At 37.7% G+C, this 22,370-nt stretch overlaps 1 protein-coding gene across 2 annotated transcripts in view; it reads right to left on the reverse strand.

Annotated features, from left to right (window-relative positions):
* The window catches only part of zcchc14 (zinc finger, CCHC domain containing 14), a 68,586-nt gene extending 54,936 nt beyond the window's left edge, over window positions 1-13,650 (reverse strand). For both annotated transcript variants that reach the window (XM_057837723.1, XM_057837722.1), the window contains exon 1: window positions 12,574-13,650. In XM_057837723.1, the coding sequence (XP_057693706.1) occupies window positions 12,574-13,074 (501 nt within the window). In that variant the 5' untranslated portion in view covers window positions 13,075-13,650. The remainder of the gene's footprint in view (window positions 1-12,573) is intronic.
* Window positions 13,651-22,370: the final 8,720 nt, after the last annotated feature.

The following is a 22,370-nucleotide window of genomic DNA, read 5'->3' on the forward strand; positions in this document are numbered from 1 at the left end:
CCACAGGTAAGTAACAGGTGCTGTTAATTACACAAATTAGAGAAGCATCACATGATTTTTTTTTAAAGGGGTGCCAATGCTTTTGTCTGGCTCAATTTTGGAATTTTGTGTAAAATGATAATGATTTCATTTTTTGTTTTCCATTCTCTTTTGTGTTTTTTCATTGCAAGCAAAATACATGAAGATATTACTCCCAGAGCAATTGGAATCATTTTCTGGGAGAAATAAGTGCTTTCTTATACATATGGCCCCCAGAAGACTAAGTTTGGTCTTACCAGCTGAATTGTCCATAGGTGTGAACTGCGAAGTGTAAATGTTAATGTGGATTTGAGTGTATAAAATATGTGTCCTGCTTGTAACTAGTGTTGCACCGATACCATTTTTTGGCCCCGATACAGATGCCGATACCTGGCTGTGCAGTATCGGCCGATACCGATACCATACCGATACCACCCCGTTTATATATATATAATCCCCCCCCCCAAAGAGCTACATAATTGGATGTGAAATCATTGCTATCAAGGCTTTGTCAGGCTGTTGCTTACCTTTGCAAAATAGGAAAAAGACTAGTACAAAGTATAATACTAGCCCAACAGTAAGAAAGTAAAAATAAGTTCATAATAATAAAATCTGAATGAACTGAGTAAACTTTTTTAAACCTCCCAAAGGCCAAACAGTGCAACTTTCATGAAATTATTGTCACATTCTGCTGCTGGTTAGATTGTGTTTTGTTGCTGGGCTGTTCGTGGGGGCGTTTCTGACATCGCACCTCAATCCAATGCAGGCTCATCAACGCAGCATTTAAGCACGAGTGAGCTCAGAGAAGGCTGCCGAGATATTGGCTTTGCTGATCACCATTTGACATCTCGCACTATAGTCTCGCTACATTTGCTTGTTACGCCCCTGCATTGGGTTTTTTCTGTTAGTGTGCTGCACTCGTTTGTAACCTCTACTCTGTGCAGGTATTTGAGTGTTTTTATTTTGGCTTTTTGGCTCGCTGCCCATCGTCTTAGTTAACCTTCGAGTTTGTAGTATTGAGCTTCGTCGACCTGCTGTCACGGACTCCTTTTGTTATTTCTACCATCCCGCGATCGTGTGTTATTTTTTGTTTGCAATCATTAAACCCTTGTACGTATCCCCCGCTTATTGTCCGCTTCGAGGTCCAACCTTGTTTCCGCATTTGCGGACGCTATCAATTATAAGTAATAATAATTGACCACAGCATCCCATCTCTCTATTAGCCTCCTTTTTTCGGGAGGGGGGTGGAGAGTCCCTTATTTCTATTTCTGAAAGGTAGCAACCCTACTAGCGCCCTTCCTCTGCAGAGCAGTCCTGCTCTTGCAGGCTCAAACTCGTTGTGTTCGTTCACGTTTCGTCTTCAAATGTTTTATCAGGTTCGAGGTATTGAAACTGGCCGATTTAATTCCACATCTCGAAACTTTCAGGCCGTAAATCTTGCATGCAGCCATTGATTTTAATTGACAGGATTTCTATTTTGAAATATTTCCCGACCGCCGCCATGTCGGCGCCGCCAAGCGGCCTTGTCATTGGTCAGGAGTGGCTATTGGCCCGTTCTCATTGGTCTGGAGCAGGCCAATAGCGATAGCTGCTTGGTGTTCACGTGTCATCACACAACACAGAGACAGAGTGTAGTGAGTGCCAGGAGGAAAAAAAAAGGCTGCGGTCAAATGTTATAATAATGGACCGGTAAATGGTATCGGCGCCGTCTTTGTTGGTACTCGCCGATACCGATACCACCATTTCGGGCCGGATCGGCGCCCCCTGCCGATACTAGTATCGGTATCGGTGCATCTTTACTTACACTTTAGCTACACAAATCCCCTAGTTACACAGTCCCAAAGCTGTGAAAATTAAAAAAAGAAGTTTAAAAGAACACCCCCTGCCATCTGGTACATTACATTAGAGGGAATATTTTCAACCTCACCTCTGCTTTTGCTGACATCACAAAAAACCTGCCTGCTGCCAGTCAAAGCAGCAGCTTTCACCTACACACATATAATTTAAACAAGTGAGTTCTGCTGTGGGAACAGGTGTGCTATCATTGACTTTGACAAACCTATAATTTGCCATTTAAAACATCTTGGTAGTAATGCACACTCATGTGTAACAAATTTCCTCAGACAGGCTTCAGAAATTCTTTAGGAACTTTGGCTTACCAAAGCTAAACACCTTCTTGAGTTTAATTTGTATTGACTGGTATGGTTTTGGCATGCATTTTATTATTCTAACACTTAAGTGTGTGGTTTTCAAAATAATGGAAACCCATCAACAGTCATTAATCCACTGTTAATCCTTCAGTGAACCTAATGAGTATGTTTTTGAAATGCGTTAATAAGATAAATACTGTGTGAATGAGAAAAATGAAAACACGCAAATTCTAATCAGGACAGCCGGAGCTAAGACTTGAACCCCAAACAAAATCGATCAGTTACTGTGCTGACCCAATCTGGTTTAATAAACACTGTAAAATGTAACACTAAATAAAAGCAAAGTATCTCTGGTAACACGATTCAAAACGTCACCTATCGAGTGGCAAGAAAGTTGATTTCCCAACAATACAATAGTGGAGGAACCTAAATTTTATAGTAATAATACAAATACACGAACTAACACATAATTCAGCATGCACTATAAAAGAAAGGAAAAAAGTGACAAAAAAAACACACATACACACACTAAATTTACGGTATAATACTGCCAGCTGTGATTGCTGGAATTATACTGTTAAAAAAAAGAAAAAACATACAAATGTCAGTGTTAAATTAACATCAAAATACTGCAAAATGAACTACCTTGTATTGTGTAGGAAATTTGCCTACATATTTGCTAGTACATCACATTTAATCTGTGATTTAAACTCAGCCTGAAAATACAAACCTTTGTAGTATATTGGTTCTGAGTCAAGACTGAACCGTTTTCAAGTTTGGTTATATAAAAAGTACCATTGATTTTTGCACACCCAAAGTTAAAAACACGTCTCGAACAGAATAGGAGGGTTAACTGTTGTTTTAAATTAAATGACTGTAAAAAGTACACATTTGTAACTGTTCTGATGGTAGTGACATGACTGCAATTCCTTTCTTATTTTCCCCTTTTCCCCTCTCTAACTGGGGTTTGAACTATGGATGTCTCAATTGCATATTTTTGCACCCGAGTCACCTGATTTTGAGAAATTGCCAATACCGAGTCCCGATCCGATACCGAAAAAAAAAAGTTTTTTTTTTTTTTTTTTTTTTAATTTGAACAAATGTTCCAAACATGTTTCAGACTTCTGCTTCCCCTTTTCGGGAGTGTTGCAGAGTATAAAATATGCCATTGTATTTCTGGATTATTATTTGTTATATTTTAGCTCTAAAAATAAAAGAAAATGTCTCTTTTTTTTTTTCAAATTAAAAAAAAACCCATACTTTTCCTCTGAAGAATGGTCCGATCGGCCCGATTTCTAATCTTACATCCTTAGTTTAAGCCTATGCTGCTAATGTGGCGGCTAGGTGTGCTGACTACTCAGCCAACAACACAGCCTTGCTTCTGCTGTCAGTACATTATAGGTTCTGATGGAGTAAATTAGAACCTTGAACCTCGAACCTTGTACACACAAAGCACTAGAACAGTCGTTCTTAACCTTGCTAAAGGTACCGAACCCAACGAGTGTCACAGGTGCATCCACCGAACACTTCGGAATTAGATTTCAAATTCAATACTTATGTATCTAAGCTAGCAAGCTAATATCTAAGCGAATTCCTGTTCAAATTTCTTCACATTTTGACAGCATGTTTTTCAAACGGATCAAAATTTGAGTCCACGCTGCCCATTGGTCTGTTACACTTCTTCATATCAAGTGCGAGTCAACCTTCCACTGAGCAAACCAGTTTCTGCTACAATCAGATAGACGACTGGCAATTTAAAGATATGGAATAAAGCAAGGGTGTCAAACCCATTTTGTTTTGCAGGCCACATTTAGGTATATAGAGCTCATGTGGGTTGCACTAGTGTACTTTGGACCAATCAATTAACTCACTGGCTGTCATTGCACGGTACAAGATATCCACTTCGCGAATGATTCGCCCCTACCAGTCAAAATGGATTGGACGTCTAGCACCATCTGTTGGAATAGAATATGAGCATTCACAGCCAATCTTTCCTGTTTAAGTGAATGGCGTACCGCAAGCAATATGTCACTTCGGCTCATTAATATTCATGACATTAGCTACTGTTGCTAAGTAGGGACAAGCCACCGTTTGTCCCTAATAGGAAATGAATAGAAATCATGTACGAAGGAGATGTTTACAGAGCTAAACCTACCAATTCTCTCTGAAAATGATGTGCCTGGTGCCAAATTCACTGGCAAAGATGTGGTGGAACATAAAAATGTTCAGTTAAAGAGATGGCTTGAGTGTCGAAGGCTGAAAAAGACGAAAAAAACGAGCCGACCTAAGCATAGCCTTGGCTTTTTTATCGTCGCGACATGTTCACTGCATACGAAATGTGAATGGATTCAACGAGCTGCCGTTAAAAGTCCGCGCAAGTTGATTCGGTCTTCACGTTTTTTCCTCCCGAGTTTTTGGTCTCCGGAAACATATGAAGAAAACATCCTTCATGTGTCGTAATGTCTAGAGTCGTTTCTACAAATTCCAAAAAAGCAATGCGTGATCGGCATGTTCGTTTTTGAAAGATTACCGGCGAAAAGTAGCACAAATTACGTTGTTTCTATGCGAGGGCGGGTCTATAACGTCCCACTTCGGCTTTACTTCCGCTTTACGATGCGACGTCACGGTCTAAAAATAGCATGCGTGCGGTACGCCATTGGACGCCTATCGTTGTCAATGGAAGCCAAAGAGTTCATTTCAGGTCACTTCTTTGTTATTTTGGGATACTTATAGATCAATTCCTGTACATTTTGGGGCATTACCTGGTTATTTTCTGTTGATTTCGGGTCATTTGCTGTGGGTTTTCGTGCATATTTGGGTCACTTCCTTGTTACCGCATTAGCAGTCATTGACTGGGTCTCTGGAAGAGGACGAGTGAACATATGTGACTGCAGACACAAAAGTGACCCAAGTACAGTAATGCACTTGATCATAAAAAATAAAAAAAATCCCAAATCTCCACAGTTTTACAGGGCAAGTGTCAAAATAAAATCATGTGTTTCACTATGTGGGTGGTATGTTTAACACGAATGGAATAAATGTAAATTGGGGGCAAACCTGTTCAAAACCTGGTCTAAAACGTCAGTTTGTATAGATTTAGTCAGCGTATTTAAATGGGGACCTGTATGTCTTACCTCCCGAACCCCTGACACTTTTTCACTGAACCCCTGGGGTTCGATTGAACCCACGAACCCAGGTTAAGAACCATTGCACTATATCCAACTGGTTCGTAGTAACTCAGAAGTTAGCACGATTGACTACTTAAATCGGGGGTCAGTAACCTGCGGCTCCAAAGCCTTCTTTAGCACTGTCCTAGTGGCTCCCTTGAGCTTTTTAAAAAATGTTTGAAAACGGAAAAAGATGGGGGAGGGAAATGTGTTTTTTGTTTAAATATGGTTTCTGTACAAGGACAAACATTCTTCTAATTCATTAATATTGTAATGAAGTTAAATTTGAGGCGGCATCGTAGAACATAGTAGTCACGTGGTGCATCATTCCCAATTGGGGTGCACTGCAGAGAAAATAAACAATTAATCATGAAGACTCATATTGAATTTGTAGCCAACTTAGCCATTTTGATAGTAATATAAAAATATAATAAGTAAGTAATATACGTAGATACATATAGTACAGCATATGTTGCCTTTATTACAAGGCTTATAAAAGGCTTTTAATTTTTTGTGGCTCTAGACATATATATATATTTTTTTATCCATTATGGCTCTTGTAAACATTTTGGTTTACCGACCCATGGTTTAAATAATGGTGTTCGACAAATCCCGGTTGGAGAAGAGGAGAACAAGGAGAGGTGTTATGTGACGACACCAACATCAAGACTGGTTACATATTAATCACAATATAAAGAATAATATTTTCATTTTTTTCCCACTATGATTTTTACTTTAAAAAAATACAAAAATCTATATAAATGGTTGGCAAAACACAATACCGTTTTTATACTTGTATTTTACCATTCTACAATTTTTTACCAACAAGACCAGTACCAAAACACCACAAACCAAGGAGAGCCTTGCTGGATTTGTGGTCTTTTGGTACTGGTCTTGTTAGTACAGACTAGAGCTGAAACGAATACTCGAGCAACTCGAGTAACTGGAGTTTAAAAACTGAGCCGAGTAATTTTATTCGCCTCGAAGAATTGTTTAATTTTGCCATCTCTAAGCATCACGTTTTGCCCGGACTACTTTTAAAGCGGAACAGCGCGCAGACGTCACATGCATAGAGGAAGAAGCAATAATACCTGACTGCAGCCGACAGCTGCTACAAACTATGCCAACCTTGCTACAAACTACGCCCGCATGATGCAACGGTGGTAGCAGGTAGCGTCTGATTCGTCTCGTAGATATGGCAGGTATATAGAATTAGATGCGAAACCCCAAACCCTTAAAGCAGTAGACTTCTCAGTGCCAATAAATAAAATTAACATTACTGTCCCTTGCTCAAATAACGTTAGCCCTGCGGAGGGCTAGGTTTTTTTATTAATTATGACTACTGTCGATGCGTGGGTAACGTGTCTTTCATACAGGCTTTATTTAATCTGTAAAAATGTGGCACTGTAGAGTAAGGAGGGTGTAAAATAAAAACATAATAAAGCTATCTGTCAATTTTAGCTCAGTAGTCATTGCTGGATAAAACACTGAGTAGAACTGGTCCCTAATGTGCTCCAATACAGCAGGTATCATACATTTATTTTGAACACTGCAAAAACTCAAAATCCTATCAGGACTTACAGTTTAGACTAACTTAAAATTTAACTACAACTTAAAAACAGGTTGACACAAATGGAAATTCAATTAAAACACGTGGGAAAAACACCTAACTTTTAAGTGTGTTATCAAGCATAATGACATTTTTAGGTAAGAAATATAGAGATAAACGATAATTATTGGTCCGAGAATTATCAGTCCAATAATACGAATTATGACGTCATCCCAATAAATCCAATAACATTATCAATAGGACAAATAATATATGTGTAATATTTTTAGCATGGTGTCGGTGGAATGGGATGTGTGTAGGGCTGAAGCTATCGATTATTTTAGTAGTTGATTAATCGGTGAACTAGTTTGTCGAATAATAGAGTAATCGGATAAGGAACATGAAAAATTAAAATACCTAAGCTGAGCCTCAAACGGTATAAAAAATAAATAAGGATCTATGTACAACAAAAGAACAATTGGCTAACTTACATAGCAAAAGTCCACTAGCTTAAAGAATATAAAACGCTAACTTTTTTTTTTTACAATGCTGTTAACAAATGGTTCAGACACATATTTCCACAAAAATTGGCTAAATAAATAATATATAATATAATATACCCATAAACTAAATTACGAATGCATTAAAAAAAAAAAAAAACTTAGCTTATGTTGGTTTTAACATCGAGCAGCTGGATTCAGCCATGTGAAATGAGGCACACTAGAGGGCAGTGTATCCACTCAAATCAATAAAACTGAATGCAAACACTTTCAAAATAAACCATTACAATGGCACAATAATTAAACGAATACTTGAAGCAGCAAAATTTAATTTGAATCTTTTTTTTCTAATCGAATACTCGAGTTAATCGTTTAAACGTAGCAGCACAAGATGTGTGCGTTTGTTTCCACTCCTGTTTTGTCAGTACAATGTATCAGTGGCTGCATGTGGTTTAGGAAGTGGGAGTTTTACAACAAATCAAGCGCTCCCTTTCTGTGACGTAACGCTCAAGTGACGGCAGTACTATGCAGCACGGCTGGCTAACAAGACAACTGGCATGGCATCGGTAGTTTGGGATTTTTTTTCAAATTATCAGTGGAAAACACTTCACTTGCAAGTTGTAAAACATGCAAAGCTGAAGTTCCACGAGGAGGTAAAAACGTGTCGAGCTACAACACATCTTAATAAGCCACTTAAAAGATCACAAGTGCTTCGATGATGTTTTAAATAAAGATGCACGATAATATCGGTTACCGATAATTATCGTCCGATAATGGCAATTATCACGTCACACAGATAATCCAAATATAAAAAATTCAACCGATAATGTAATTCCGATAATTATATACCTGATTTAGCCTCCAAATGTGCGCAACCGAAGCAGTTTTGTTCAATTCAGCACCGCCGCCTCCTCAACCCCTCCCCTCTCTGAAGCCCGTGAGGGAGGAGGGGTTGAGGATGCGGAGTTACACAACAGTGAAAACAGTGGCGAGCATGGCGGCTCTGTCAACTGCTTGGCTGAATTTATCCGTGTGTAAAAAAAAACGACGCTCTTTTCATCTGCCGATGCATGCCGCTCATATCAGTATAACCACGGACAATTGGACAAGTGATGTCAAGTAAGCATGACGGCACAGTGGCTAGATCAGGGGTGTCCAAACTTTTTGCAAAGGGGGCCAGATTTGGTGTGGTAAACATGTGGGGGCCGACCTTGCCTGACGTCCTTTAGGTTGAACAATATATTTAAGCAAATTTTAGCGAGCCATTATGTGTGACACATTTTCTTTATTATTTATTTTTAATTAATAATTTCAACAATCTCGCAACTAGCCTTTTTGGCTAAGCCTTCGACTCTCGGGCTTTGGGAAACACTGCTGCTGTAACATTAAACTAGCTTCAAGTTGCTTCAATTGCTCGCTACGTATCTTCCCTGTAATCTTGTCAGCGTGTCTTGTTTGGTAAAATCGCCATACATTGAACTCTTTGAAACCAGCGACTGTCTCTTTGCAAATGAGGCAGACACAGTTGTTGCGTATTTTAGTGAAGAAATAGTCTGATTTCCACCTATCCTTGAAGCGTCGGCCGTCACAATCAACTTTCTTTTTTTTTGTTGATTGTCGCCATTTTAGAAAATTGGGAGTAAAAGGTCACACGGGGTAATGTTGCTTAGAGTAATGTTGCTTTTTAGCGGGAGGAACATTGAGTGAATGAGGAGCAGCATTTAGTGTGTAAGCTACCTCATATGCTGGTAGCAGTACTGCTTACCAATTTATTAAGTCTGTGTGCGGGCCAGAAGTTATTGATTTTATGACAGAGGCTGGGGGCCGGATGAAATTTGACCACGGGCCGCATTTGGCCCCGGGCCGGACTTTGGACATGTCTGGGCTAGATGATCATTTTAACATGCATGAAACCACTGCCACAAGAAGTCAGCCAGTCAGTAATGCATTCAGTACGCTGTAGATTCATGACGTCCTAATCAGGTCATTCTTCTTAAATCCATTCAAATAATTTTCCCCATCTTGTTTTGAGTGTTAAAGACTAGTTAACAGATGAATGCGCCAGATTATTCCACTTGAAGTACTTAAATATTGCCATTTGTTCTTATTAAGCCCCTTCGCCTAAAATCAAGAAAAAAAATGCTTTCAAATAAAGTTTTGAACCATACCTATCCTTGAATAAAGAACATTTGTGACAAACACGTTTTTTAGGATTAAGTAGAATAATTTATTGCTCAAAATAAAGCTGTTAGGATTAAGTATTATAATTTATTGCTTAAAATAAGGCTGATAAGCTTATTTTCAGCTTTTTTTCTTCAAGAAATCTGAGTGAAATACACTTGAAGTGCTGGCAGATAATTTCACTTATTTCCAATAGATTTCCACTCAAAACAAGGGAATTTAACTAGTTTTAAGGGGGGGGGGGGGGGGGGGGGGGTTTGCAGTGTAGTAATGTTATGTTAGGAATGGCTTATTTTTAAAGGCATTTTGTGCAACTTAGGTATTTACTCTGTAAGTAATTGTTGCCAAAAGTATACCATTACACAATGTCAGACAATCTATCATTATTTAGATGTTGGAATTTACTACTTGTTCACATTTGATGTTGAAAAAAGTGCAATAAATTATATTTTTGCACAGTAATATTTTCTCTTGTGTATACTTTAAAATTTTACATAAATCTTTTAATAGAATTATCGGCTTGACATTATCGGTTATCGGTTGGAACGAGGAGGAAATTATCGGTTATCGGTTATCGTATCGGTTGAAAAATATATTATCGTGCATCACTAGTTTTAAAAGAGTACGGCGACGTGCGGGCTACAAATGAAGCTGCCCATCCAATTCCAAGGTAGCTGTGTGGCTAAATGTTGGCGCTAGACGACCAGCCCTTTTCCCTTGTATAAAACACAGGATTCAGGCAGCTACTTTGTCATTTGGGGCCCAGGTTCATCACTCCAAGCCGCCACCACTTTTCAGATGAATGTTTACCGGCAAAGTATGATGAGATTGCAGCACTCCTCCATACTTTGATTGGCAACTATGCACGGCACATATACAGTAAGTTTCACCACGGACAAATGGACGTATAATATTCGTCCTGACACCATGCTTGGTCTGACGGCGCAGTTGCTGGAGAAAGATTTCGTAATGTACAGAGAAGAAACCTCATGCTTCATTGAAAATGGGTTCACTCACTGCCGTTTATATGGATTATTATAAGGCAAGCCATTAATCCTTTTTGTTCTACCACATTTGATAATGAGGAATGTCCTTTCACTAAATTTACAACAAGAGTCTTAATGCACTTTTTATTTCAGTTAAATTTATAAACATTTACCTGTATTTCTTTACTTGAATTCTAGCCTTGGTTATGCAAAGTTTTGTTACTGTTCTAGAGGCCTTATTTTTCTATCATTGAGTGATGAACCTTACCATGGCAATTAGCAAATGTTTGCATTTTACAGGGTTATGTTTTTTACAAGTTATGGAAAGGCCTTTTGGTTATTGATAGGTTTGCTGTCCCAATTGCCAGGTTAAGTTGTTTCATGGACCAAGACCACAACAGTCCCCTCTCCTGTTGCACCAAATGTTTTTATCGGATGACAAATCACAATACCTGTTGGGTTTATGTTTTAGTTCAGTCGCCATTGTTCAGGGGAACACATCTTCAATGACAGTGACTGATTGATTGTGATTGACTCAAATTATATTTATTTGAAAAAATAAATATGGGCACTTTATTTGAAGTCAAGACTGGTCTTCTCTTTTTTTTTGTTTTTCATTATAACAATGCTCATGTCATCATGAAAAATCTGGTTAGGTCAAAGGCAAAAATGGATCTCGTGCACCCGTAGTGAGAAATAAGATATTTGTTTTGTTTTTTATAAGATCTAGAAGTTTTTTGAGTGGAAACAGTGAATTATTTTTTTTTTTCTAGTCACATCTGAGATGAAATTGTTGGCTGTTTTCAAAACTGTACATTGAAAATAAAGACAGTGATTGACTGAAAATGGTTCAATATTAGATTAAATGTCTTGTTTTCTCATGTATATTGATAATTGCTCTCTACCTAAAAAATATATGTTTTATCAGATTACTTGATTAATCAATAGAATTTTCATTCGAATACTCGATTACCAAAACATTCGATAGCTGCAGCCCTAGTACAGACACCAGTACTGTATTTTTCGGACTATAAGTCACAGTTTTTTTCATAGTTTGGCTGGGGCTGCGACTTAAGACTCTGGAGCGACTTATGTGTGAAATTATTAACACATTATTATATCATTTCACATGTTATTTTGGTGTTTTGGACTGACACTGATGGTTTGGTAAACTTGTTAGATTGTTCTTTATATTATCTGAATAACTCTTAATAGCTAGTATGTTACATTAACATACCGTCCACGTTCGCATTTCGTTGTTCATGCATCATGTAACATTATCATACTGTACACTTATTCAGCATGTTGTTCTTTATCGCATTTTTTATTTTAAATTGCCTTTCAAGATGACATATGTGTTCTATGTGTTGGATTTTATCAAGTAAATTTCCCCCAAAATGCGACTTACCGTGTATCACAAAAGTGAGTACGCCCCTCGCATTTCTAACAGGACTAACAGCACTAACAGGCTGACCCCCCACCTTTTCAATCTCTGCAGCAATGCTGACAGCAGTCCTGTAACGAGTCACATGACATTTTGGAGGGAAAATGACAAGCAGTACTCGATTTGGACATTTAGAGATGAACGTAGTTTCTAAGGGGTTTACTCACTTTTGTTGCCAGGGGTTTAGATATTAATGGCTATATTTTGAGGGGAAAATACATGAACACTATTATATAAGCTGCACACAGACTACTTTTCATTCAGTCAAAGTGTCATTTTGTCAGCGCTGTCCCATGAATAGATAGACTAAAATATTTGCAGAAATGCGAGGGGTGTACTCACTTTTGTGATACACTGTATACTCCGGTGCGACTTATACATGTTTTTTTTCTTCTTCATTGGGCATTTTTGGGCTGGTGCGACTTATACCCAGGTGCAACTTATAGGCCGAAAAATACGGGTATATGCTGGATTTCTTAGCAGGGATCTCATTTCAACAGCTGCATCAAAAATGGTTACCTGGCTGAAAGACACAGACATTCAAGTTCTTACAGAGACACGCACAGTTTGACCCTCACCTGCAGGACGTCCTGGATGTGAAGGAGCTGCTGCCTCAGAACCCGTTTCTGGTGGAAGCTGAAAGCAGGGTGGTTTGATGCCATGGTGAAGAGCAAGAGAAACTGCTCCTCGGCCCTTCCGTCGTTCAAGGCCAGACCGTAGTTGTTGATCACCGTGTCAATGTGCGTTAAGGTCTGGTACAAGACCCCCGCCGCCTCCCGGTTGTCCGAGCCGAGCAGGGCGAGAGACACCAACAGTTTACTCCGCACCACCTCGTCCGTAATATTGGTGAGTCCGGATAAATCCGCGGGGTTATTCGCTTTGATTTCTGCATCCCGGAGCGAATGGTAGTCCTTGCGGGCCAAATCTTCCAGGCAGGAACCGAGGAAGCGAAGCTCGATGGGCACACAGAGGTCCAGCAGGCCACACAGGAACTCGGCTCTTTGGGCAGAGGTGAGTGAGGAGAACCAGCAGTACACTCCTTCCCTCTGTACATGGGTCCGACTCTCCACCATACTCATACATCCACTGACAGATAGTATGAAGCTTTAGACCAAAAAAAAAAAAAAAAAACTGGGACTGTCAAATTTCAAAAACAAGGCGCCCAGCAACAAAGTCTGTAACAACTTTTCTAATGGCTCACGAGCTCTTTCTCATGTTACACTCGGAATGTTTCCCTCCAGAATTAAAAGGAAGGGGGTGACACTGTTGCGTCCAAAAGAAAAAAACAAACAAAAATTCTCTCGTCCACTTCAAGTATTCTACTCTGTTCGGTACAGCCTCCGCCTGGTCCCCCTCCGCCGGTCGGACCGCAGCGACAGCACTTCCAGCCAAGCCTTTAGAAACAGAACCGTCTTCTATTCGCGACTTCAATCACCCCGATATCAAGAGTCATCTTATCAACTGTTGCTCCACAATGTCGAGGTTAACATAAAAAAAAAATCCTGTAACTTGTTTAGCAACTCTTGACAAAAAGAGAACTCAAGGCTTCCTCTCTGCAGCAAAATGCAAACGACGTCCTCGCTATAATGAGTAAGTTACCGTTCTCTTCATTCAGGGTTGGTCACTGGACCAGCCGAGACACCAGGGCTTTTCCATAAGACACAGTACAGTATATTGAAAATAACAGCTGGGTATGACATTAACAAAGCCCGCCGCAAGAAACGCCCATTTCTTCAATATCTCGATTTTGATTGGTTAATAGTTCTGTCTGCAATCAACTGTACTTTTCTGATTGGTCCGTTGATCAGCGAAATAGATCATTTTCTCATACAATACATACTTTAAAAGTTATATATGCCTTTTTCCCCCTCCCGCATTTGTTTCCCATGATTGTCAGTAACCAACGAGTATCATTTTATAACTTAATCCTTTCAGGGACAGTGGTCACTACACTTAAACAAAAATGAAACATGGTATTTATGCAAAGGCGTAGATTTGGCCTCAACATTGGCAGGGACACTATAACAGCATAACCTGCATATACACTTTTTGCTAGGGACGGGACATTAATAACACCAAACAGATTGGGTGAACGCGGGTCAGGGCTAATTTCTCAGAAATATGCTGATGTGTTGTCTTCGTAAAAATGAAAAAAGTTAAATTTATTTTCATAGGGGAAATCCCAGCTTCTTCATATCAAGGAAATTTACACTGGTTGTGATTTTGCGTGTGTTATTATTATTATTATTTTTAAGAAATGTCTGCATAGGCTGCAAATAAAATTATTTTTCAATAAATGATGGCGAAAAAATAAATACATATTAATCAATGAATAAACGCAGAGTTGAATTAACGTTAACGGTAGAAAACACATACATTACAGGAGGACGCTTATCTCTAATCTGCTTCCTACTCGAGTTTTGCAGGTTGGCAAATTCACACAGTTTAATGTTATGCTAACTGTGATGCAGGTTGGACTTTCAGTAGCAAAATTAGTGGAGTGTTCCCCACCTCCACAATATTGACGTCTACTTACAGTGGCTGCTGCTGCAGCTGGCCGAAAAAATATTGTAATATCCCTCGTCTTTGAAAGGGGTGGAGGAAGTGGCATGTTGATATGTATTCCTGTCGGGGTTGTGTGAGTATGAGTGCTTGTTTGTTCTAGTCATCAGCCAATCAAACGTGCGTTTGAGGGGGAAAAAATGGACCGGCACATTCAGCAATTGAAAAGGGGTAAATGTAAGTCTGAACATAATTAAAATACAGTAATTCACTTAATAATGGAAGGGGAAATTCTATTCTTACAACATATGGGAAGACATTATAAATTATTATCATTAATAATTATCATCAATTATAATCATTATATAACTCAAATAAAGTTAAAAGTTGGTGGGGACAATATGAGCATCCTGAAAAGTTGGTAGTGTTATGTCCCTACTGTCCCTATGCAAACTTACGCCCTTGTATTAATGCAAGAACGTTATTTCATGTGGTTTCACACAACTGCTTTAAGTAATTAGAAACGGCAATTTCTGGATAAATTACTCTGGGTCTTTGCTGTGTGGAGATGCAGAGCCCAGCCGAGGGCTATCAATAGAATGGACAAACATGCCCGTCAATGGCATTGAATCAATGCTTCTCAATTATTTTCTGTTACGCTATACCCCCTCCCAACCCTTAGTAAGACGTAAGTGTACCGCGCCCCCCCCCCCCCAACTCTCTGCCACCACTGTAAATATACTGTAGTATCATTTGTATATAAAATTCATAATATTATAAGCAAGGGCGTAGGTTTGCATAGGGACAGTAGGGACCAAGGTTGTAGGTTTGGGTTCAACATTGGTAGGGACACTATAACAGCATAACCTGCATGTACATATTTTGCTGGGGACGGGACATTAATACGACCAAACAGATTGGGTACATTTCTCAAAAATAGCTGGCTCCTACGTACAATGAAAAAAGTTACAGTAAAATTATTTTCATGGGAGAAAGTCATTTTTCAAAATGCTTGCTTCATACAAAGGAAATTAACAGTGGTTGTGTTTTTGTTTTGGGAAGGGGGGGTTAACAAAATGTGCATCGGCTGCAAATGAAAATAGATTTTTTTAATGATGTAGAAAATACATCAGTTTTAATGAGGCAATAAATGCACAAAATGCACAGTTGAATTAACGTTAACAGTAGAAAAAGTACAGGAAGACACGTCTCTAAGCAGCTTTCTACTCGAGTTTTACAGGTTAGCAAGTTCGCACAGTTTTGTTATGCTAACTCTGATGCAGGTCGGACTTTCAGCTGCAAAATTAGTGATGTCTTCACAACATTGACGTCTTTTTAAATTAGTTAAAGTAGCTGCTGCTGGCCGAAAAAAGACCTTCTAATATCCCTACTCTTCTCAGGGGGCGGAGGAGGTGGCATGTCGACATGTATTTCTGTCGGGATTATGTGAATGTGGGGGTTCTAGTCATCAGCAGTGTTGTTAATCTTACTGAAAAAAGTAATTAATTATAGTTACAAATTACTTCTCCCAAAAAGTAATTGCGTTAGTAACTCAATTACCTGAATGTAAGAGTAATTAGTTACTTGGCAAAGTAATTGGTGATAATTAGTTTTTTTTTTTTTTTTCCCTCAAAAAAAAAAAAAAAAAAAAAAAAAAACATTGGCCACACTATGTGAAGTTTTTGTGAAGGTTTTTGGTACAATTGGCCCGAGCCCAATTCTTTATCCTAATTTACCCTTTACCCTGAATCAACTGTTAAAAGTTGTTAAAATTGCTCCCATTATTGCATTTGTTCCCTTCTCTCTACTTTCGACATATGAAAGTTTTAAAACTGTTTCATCATTTAAAGATAGATTCAAGTCAAGATTTTGCCGATTTAGAAGTATTTTAGATAAAAAGTTACTTAGGTTTGCTAGGAAGGTTCTCTACAACAGAGCCGTCCTAAAAAGTCTACTGCTTTAAGATGGCGGCTGTCTACTAACGCATTTAGTGCCATGCAGTGTTGTTAATTTTACTTTAAAAAAGTAATTAATTACAGTTACAAATTACTTCTCCCAAAAAGTAATTGCGTTAGTAACTCAGTTACCTGAATGTAAGAGTAATTAGTTACTTGGCAAAGTAACTAGTGATTTTTTTTTTTTTCCTCAAAAAAAAAAAAAAAAAAAAAACACAGGTCACACAATGTGAAGCTTAAAGGGTTTGGGGGACAATTGGCCCTAGCCCAATTCTTTACCCTCCACTTAACTAGACACAAGGGTATTGCGATAACTAGCTAGTAACCTTTGCTATGTGTGGAAGTCATTTAAAGTTGTGAATCAATCGTTAAAGTTGTTAAAATTTCTCCCGTTATTGCATTAGTTCCCTTCTGTCTACTTTAAACATGTGTAAGTTTTAAAATTGTTTCATCATTTAAAGATAGATTTAAGTTAAGATTTTGCCGATTTAGGAGCATTTTAGATTTAAAAAAAATTACTTAGGTTCGCTAGGAAGGATCTCTACATCAGGGCCTTCCTGAGAGGTTTACTGCTTTAAGATGGCGGCTGTTTACAAACGCATGTAGTCCTTAAAACATGTTGGCAATGCAGCAGTGTCTGCCATTTGCATCTAGTTCTATAATATGATATCTACCGTGTCATGTGGGTGTAGTTTGTCGGCTATGGCTGCAGTCAGGTATTATTGGAGCCACCTAGCATCGCGGTTGCAACGGCGTCTTCCCCACTCCTGCTCTGCTCTCGTCCCCGTGAGTCCGTTTCTCTCAGACTTTTTTTTATTCAACCAACTTAGTAACGCATAGTAACGCACGCCTTTCCCGCCTCAGTAACGGTAACGGCGTTGCCAAGATGAGAAAAGTAATTAATTAGATTACTCATTACTGAAAAAAATAACGCCGTTAGTAACGCCGTTATATTGTAACGCCGTTATTAACAACACTGGTCATCAGCCAATCAAACGTGCGTTTGAAGGGGGAAAAAATGGACCTTCAGCAAGTGAAAAGGGGTAAATGTAAGTCTGAACATAATGTAGGATCAATTCTATCCTTGCAACTTATGGGAAGACAATCTAAATTACCTATATAACTGAACTCATTATATAATGCAAATAAGGTTGCTCAAAAGTTGGTGGGGACAAATTGAGCATCCTTAAAAGTTTGTGGTGTTATGTCCCTACCGTCCCTATGCAAACCTACGCCCTTGGTAGGGACATAACATAAATAATTGTCCCCACCAACTTTTAAGCAACCTTATTTGCATTTTATAATGACTTTAGTTATATAGATGATTTAGATTGTCTTCCCATATACTGTAAGGATAGAATTGACTCTACCATTATTAAGTGAATTATTTTCATTATGTTCAGACTTAATTTACCCTTTTTCACTTGCTAAATGTGCCGGTCCGTTGTTTTCCCCTTAAACCCACGTTTGATTGGCTGATGAGTTGTATTTATTTAAAAAGTATTTATTTATTTTCTACATTACTTATTTTAAAATACAGGTATATATTTGCAGCCTATGCAGACATTTTTTTTTCAGATAATCATATATTAATCATAGATGAGGTAAAAAGGTTTCATTTTTTTGTTGTATTTAGCTGTATTTGTGGACAAAAACAGTAGTGTTTTATCGGAAGAAGGCTCCATTTTTCTTTATTTTTGTTATACCCTGACTAAGGAGTTCTTTTCAGTTATATTTATTTATTTAGACAATGTTGAGTGGTCTTAAGACAAATGTTTATTTTTTTGCAATCCTGGATAGTAAAGACCTTATTAGCAAGATTGTATTTATTTTGCATGTTAACATAATTTATGTTCAAATATTGTAATTTCAATTTGGTAATAAAATCCATTTATTCTGTTTTCAAAATGTTTCTTTAGTAGTTTTTGAAAACAAAAGTATGAATCAAACAGTGCATCCATCACCTGAACGGAAGTTAGTACAGATTTATTTTGCTTTGATCATTTAGCCTATCAATTAATTAGGTTCATATTCGTGAGAAATGTAGCCCTGACAGCTGTTCTCCCAATCTGTTTGGTTTTATTAATCTTCCGGCCCCAGCAAAGTGCACATGCAGGTTATGCTTTTATCTTGTCCCTACCAATGTTGAGACCAAACCTACGCTCTTGTTTATAAGTACAACTCTGCATAAAATCGGGGTTTCTTTTCAATATTAATGAAAAAAGTAAGATAGATCAACTTACAATAAAGAGTACAAAAAAACAGATCCATTCTGTAAAAATACACGCAAGATACATTTTTGACCGTTTGATACTGAAAAATAACCTTTAAGAAAATCAGTAAATAATAATAAATTCAAATTCATTAGCAACATTAACTCATGAGGACAATATGTCAAACAATTAGAACGAAAAAACAAAAATTAATAGAACAAAAACGACGTGGCATGGGACAGAGGGACAGTTTTTATTTTTGCTGCAGGCAGTATCAGCTCCTTTGCTATGGTGTGGAGTTATTTTGCACTGAGCAACTTGGTATGCCACCTTATATGATGCGGACAGTGCTCCCTGGTTTCCTGATGTAACACTGAGAAAGCGGGACGATTCTTGGCAATATTTAGCACTCGCTTAAAAAAATAATTCCTGCTGTCCGCTGCAATAATTTTTAGACAAAGTAAACGGACTGGTCTTTCCTCGTCTCCCACTGTACTAAAAGTCAAAGCCAAACGCTAAATGCTACATACGCTTTGTAATATTTCCTTGTCTTAGCTTTTCATATCTTAGTGCTCTTTGCTGTGCACTCATGTTTGATTAAAAAATACTGCGCACACGCTGAAAATGAGAGTGGCACTGCCACCTACAGAGTGGATGTGCAATTACACTTTATTCTAGTATGGCAAAAAAGTATGTTCCCCAAGGTCACATACGCCACCCCAAGTATCGCTCTGCGCCTCCCCTGGGGGGCCCCACACTGTTTGAGAAATACTGCATTAAGCAAAGTAAATGTAAACCATTAAAAATGATTTGAAAATTGATGTGGAAGAGACTTTCCCCTGGGGCTGTCACCCCAGGGGAAAGCCTCTTCTAAAGACAGTACACAAGAAAGCCCGCAAACAATTTGCTGAAGACATGTCAACAAAGCACAAGGATTACTGGAACCATGTCCTATGGCCTGATGAGACGGGCGGGCTTTCTTGTTCCAATGGCTTAGTTACCTGTCACTCAAACATGTCGGAAGTAGCGTTGAAGTTGGATCTCTGTCTCAAAATAATTCAATTAAAAAAAAGTGCCTTCAAAACTTTTTCCACTTAAAAAAAAAAAGTGTGTTCAAAACTTTTTCCACTTAAAAAAAGAGTTTAAAACTTTTGCTTCTCAAAAAAGTGACACATCAGTAAAAAAACATATATATACCGGTATATTTCAAATAAAATATTTTTTTAAAAAAAACATATTTTTGCAAATGATTTTTTTCTTTGATTAAAAATAGTTTTTTGATTGAAGCAACTTTTATTGGGATTGAATGATTTAGACACAAATGTCCTACCCATAATATGGCCCAAACACAAAAAGGATTGTTTCAGTCAAAGAAAACTGTTTCAATGAAAAATTAAGTGTTCAAATGTGAATTTTTGACTCTCAAATATTTTTTCGCATTCAAAAACTTTTTTTCTACGATTGAATTTTAAAATTTTTTGATTGAAGTGATATTTCTTTTGAAAATATATATATTTTTGTTTGAAACAACTTATTTTTTGATTGAATAATAAAGACACAAACGTACTAGCCGTAAATGTGGTCCAAACACAAAACTACATTACTTCAATCAAAAAAGTTGTTTCAATCCAAAAAAACGACAACTTGACTTAAATTTTTTTTAAAAAATTAAAAAATCAATCAAAGAAAAAGGTTTCAAATACATTTTTTTAGTTTCAAATTTATTTTTGCTTTCAAACACATTTTTTTTTGTTTGATTGAAGTGGCTTTTTCTTTGATTGAAAATATATATTTTGATTGAAGCAACTTTTTTTTTTTGATTGAAGCAACTTTTTTTTGTTGTTGTTGATTGAATAATAAAGGCACAAATCTACCTCCATACAGGAGCGGCAGAAATGGTCTCAAACCAGATGCAACTTCTCTTCAGGAGACATCGTGATGCTCGTCGATGATTCGGCACCACAAAACTCCTAGCCAATGGGCAAAGTCGTTGAGATGATCACAGACAGCATGGGACTTGTTCGCATGCTGCGGATCAAGACCAAGTTTGGACATTTGAACAGACCTATCAGCAAGGTTTGCCTGTTGCAAGAGGCAGAACTTTACGAAGCCCATGTCTTCGTTGCAACATTGCCCCTTGCACTTTATGCACTGTACAGACTATTAAAGACATGGACAATGAATATGTGAATACTCAGTACCTGGGGGAGGGAGGCAATGTGCTTGTAACTTCGTCTTACACATATCTTTCTCTCTTTTACTAACTTCTCTCATCTACTGGTAAGGCACGCGGTTTTATGAAGCAATTATTATTACAGTGTAATAATGATATTACTGTGGGATGATGTTGCTGTATATTTTTGTAGTCATTAAAATAGAGTATGACTGTAATGGTAATTATTGGTATACTTTTGGTAACACAATAATTAGGGGCAGGGATTGTATGAGCCATGGTGTCTATTTGTGTTGATTTTGATTGTTATACTACTTCTTTTGGTTATGAGCCTGGTTAAGTTCCTTTTCTTCTTGTTTGACTGTCTACTTGGGTTCCTAATTGGTAGGTGTGGGCATGGTTTTAGGTGATCAGCCTTTGAAAATTTTCAGCTGTTATTCTTACTTGAAATTGGCTGTGAGAGATACCCAAGGCAGTTGAACACACAGAGCGAGGGGGTTTGCTGGCTCAAGGCATATTTTCTGTTGTCTGTTGTTTCACTGCCGCACTTTATTTTTTAGTTTTGTTGACTTTAGTTAGAAAACCACAAGTAGTATTGTTTGAATTTGATTTGGAATAAACACTTTAAACTTTGTGTTTGGTCTATTTGGAGTGATTCGACGAATCAAGAAAGCCTGAGCCTTCTAAGTCTCTCGGTGGCTATTTTCAAAATAGTCTCCACATACATATACTACCCGGGCAGAGGATCACAGATTTGGAATGAACTTAACGAAATGCTTAAAATGTCACACTTCTTCTCAATTTTTAAGAAAAAACTCAAAACTCAACTCCTAGCAATGTATGTTTAACATGCTGATTCTTTGAATAACATTACTACGGTATTTCATATCCAATTCATTGTCACCAGAATATTGAAGTTGTCTCTAGTTAATTGTATGTATGGGTGTGTATATTTGTACAGTGTGTGTGTGATGCCCACATTCATAAGGATAAATATATGTGGCCAATATATCATATTTGTGGAGAACCTTCCACCTACTAAAAGCTTAAAATAGCTTATTTGGAGTGTCCTTTTTGCACATCTAATTATATGAATTGTACAGCATATGACGTATTGTACACTTTGAATGATGTGTGCATAAACTGAAACTAAACTAAAAAAATTCTGATTTGAGAAATGTACCAAAGCAACTGAGAAAAACTAATAATGATTGTTGAATGACTTACAAATTAATACAATGTAAATAATAACGTAATTAATTAAATTATAAAGAAAAAAAAGACAGAAATACCCGCTGGTTATGGCTCAATGTAATACGCTAAAATCGATTGTTTCATAGTCTTTAACTCCTTGCATGCCATTGACTGCGCTAAACATCCTATCCATTTTGATTAGAGATAGATAGATAGATAGATAGATAGATAGATAGATAGATAGATAGATAGATAGATAGATAGATAGATAGATAGATAGATAGATAGATAGATAGATAGATAGATAGAGAGAGAGAGATAGATAGATAGATAGATAG

This window comes from Corythoichthys intestinalis, chromosome 5, assembly GCF_030265065.1.
Source record: "Corythoichthys intestinalis isolate RoL2023-P3 chromosome 5, ASM3026506v1, whole genome shotgun sequence".
Lineage (NCBI taxonomy): Eukaryota > Metazoa > Chordata > Actinopteri > Syngnathiformes > Syngnathidae > Corythoichthys > Corythoichthys intestinalis.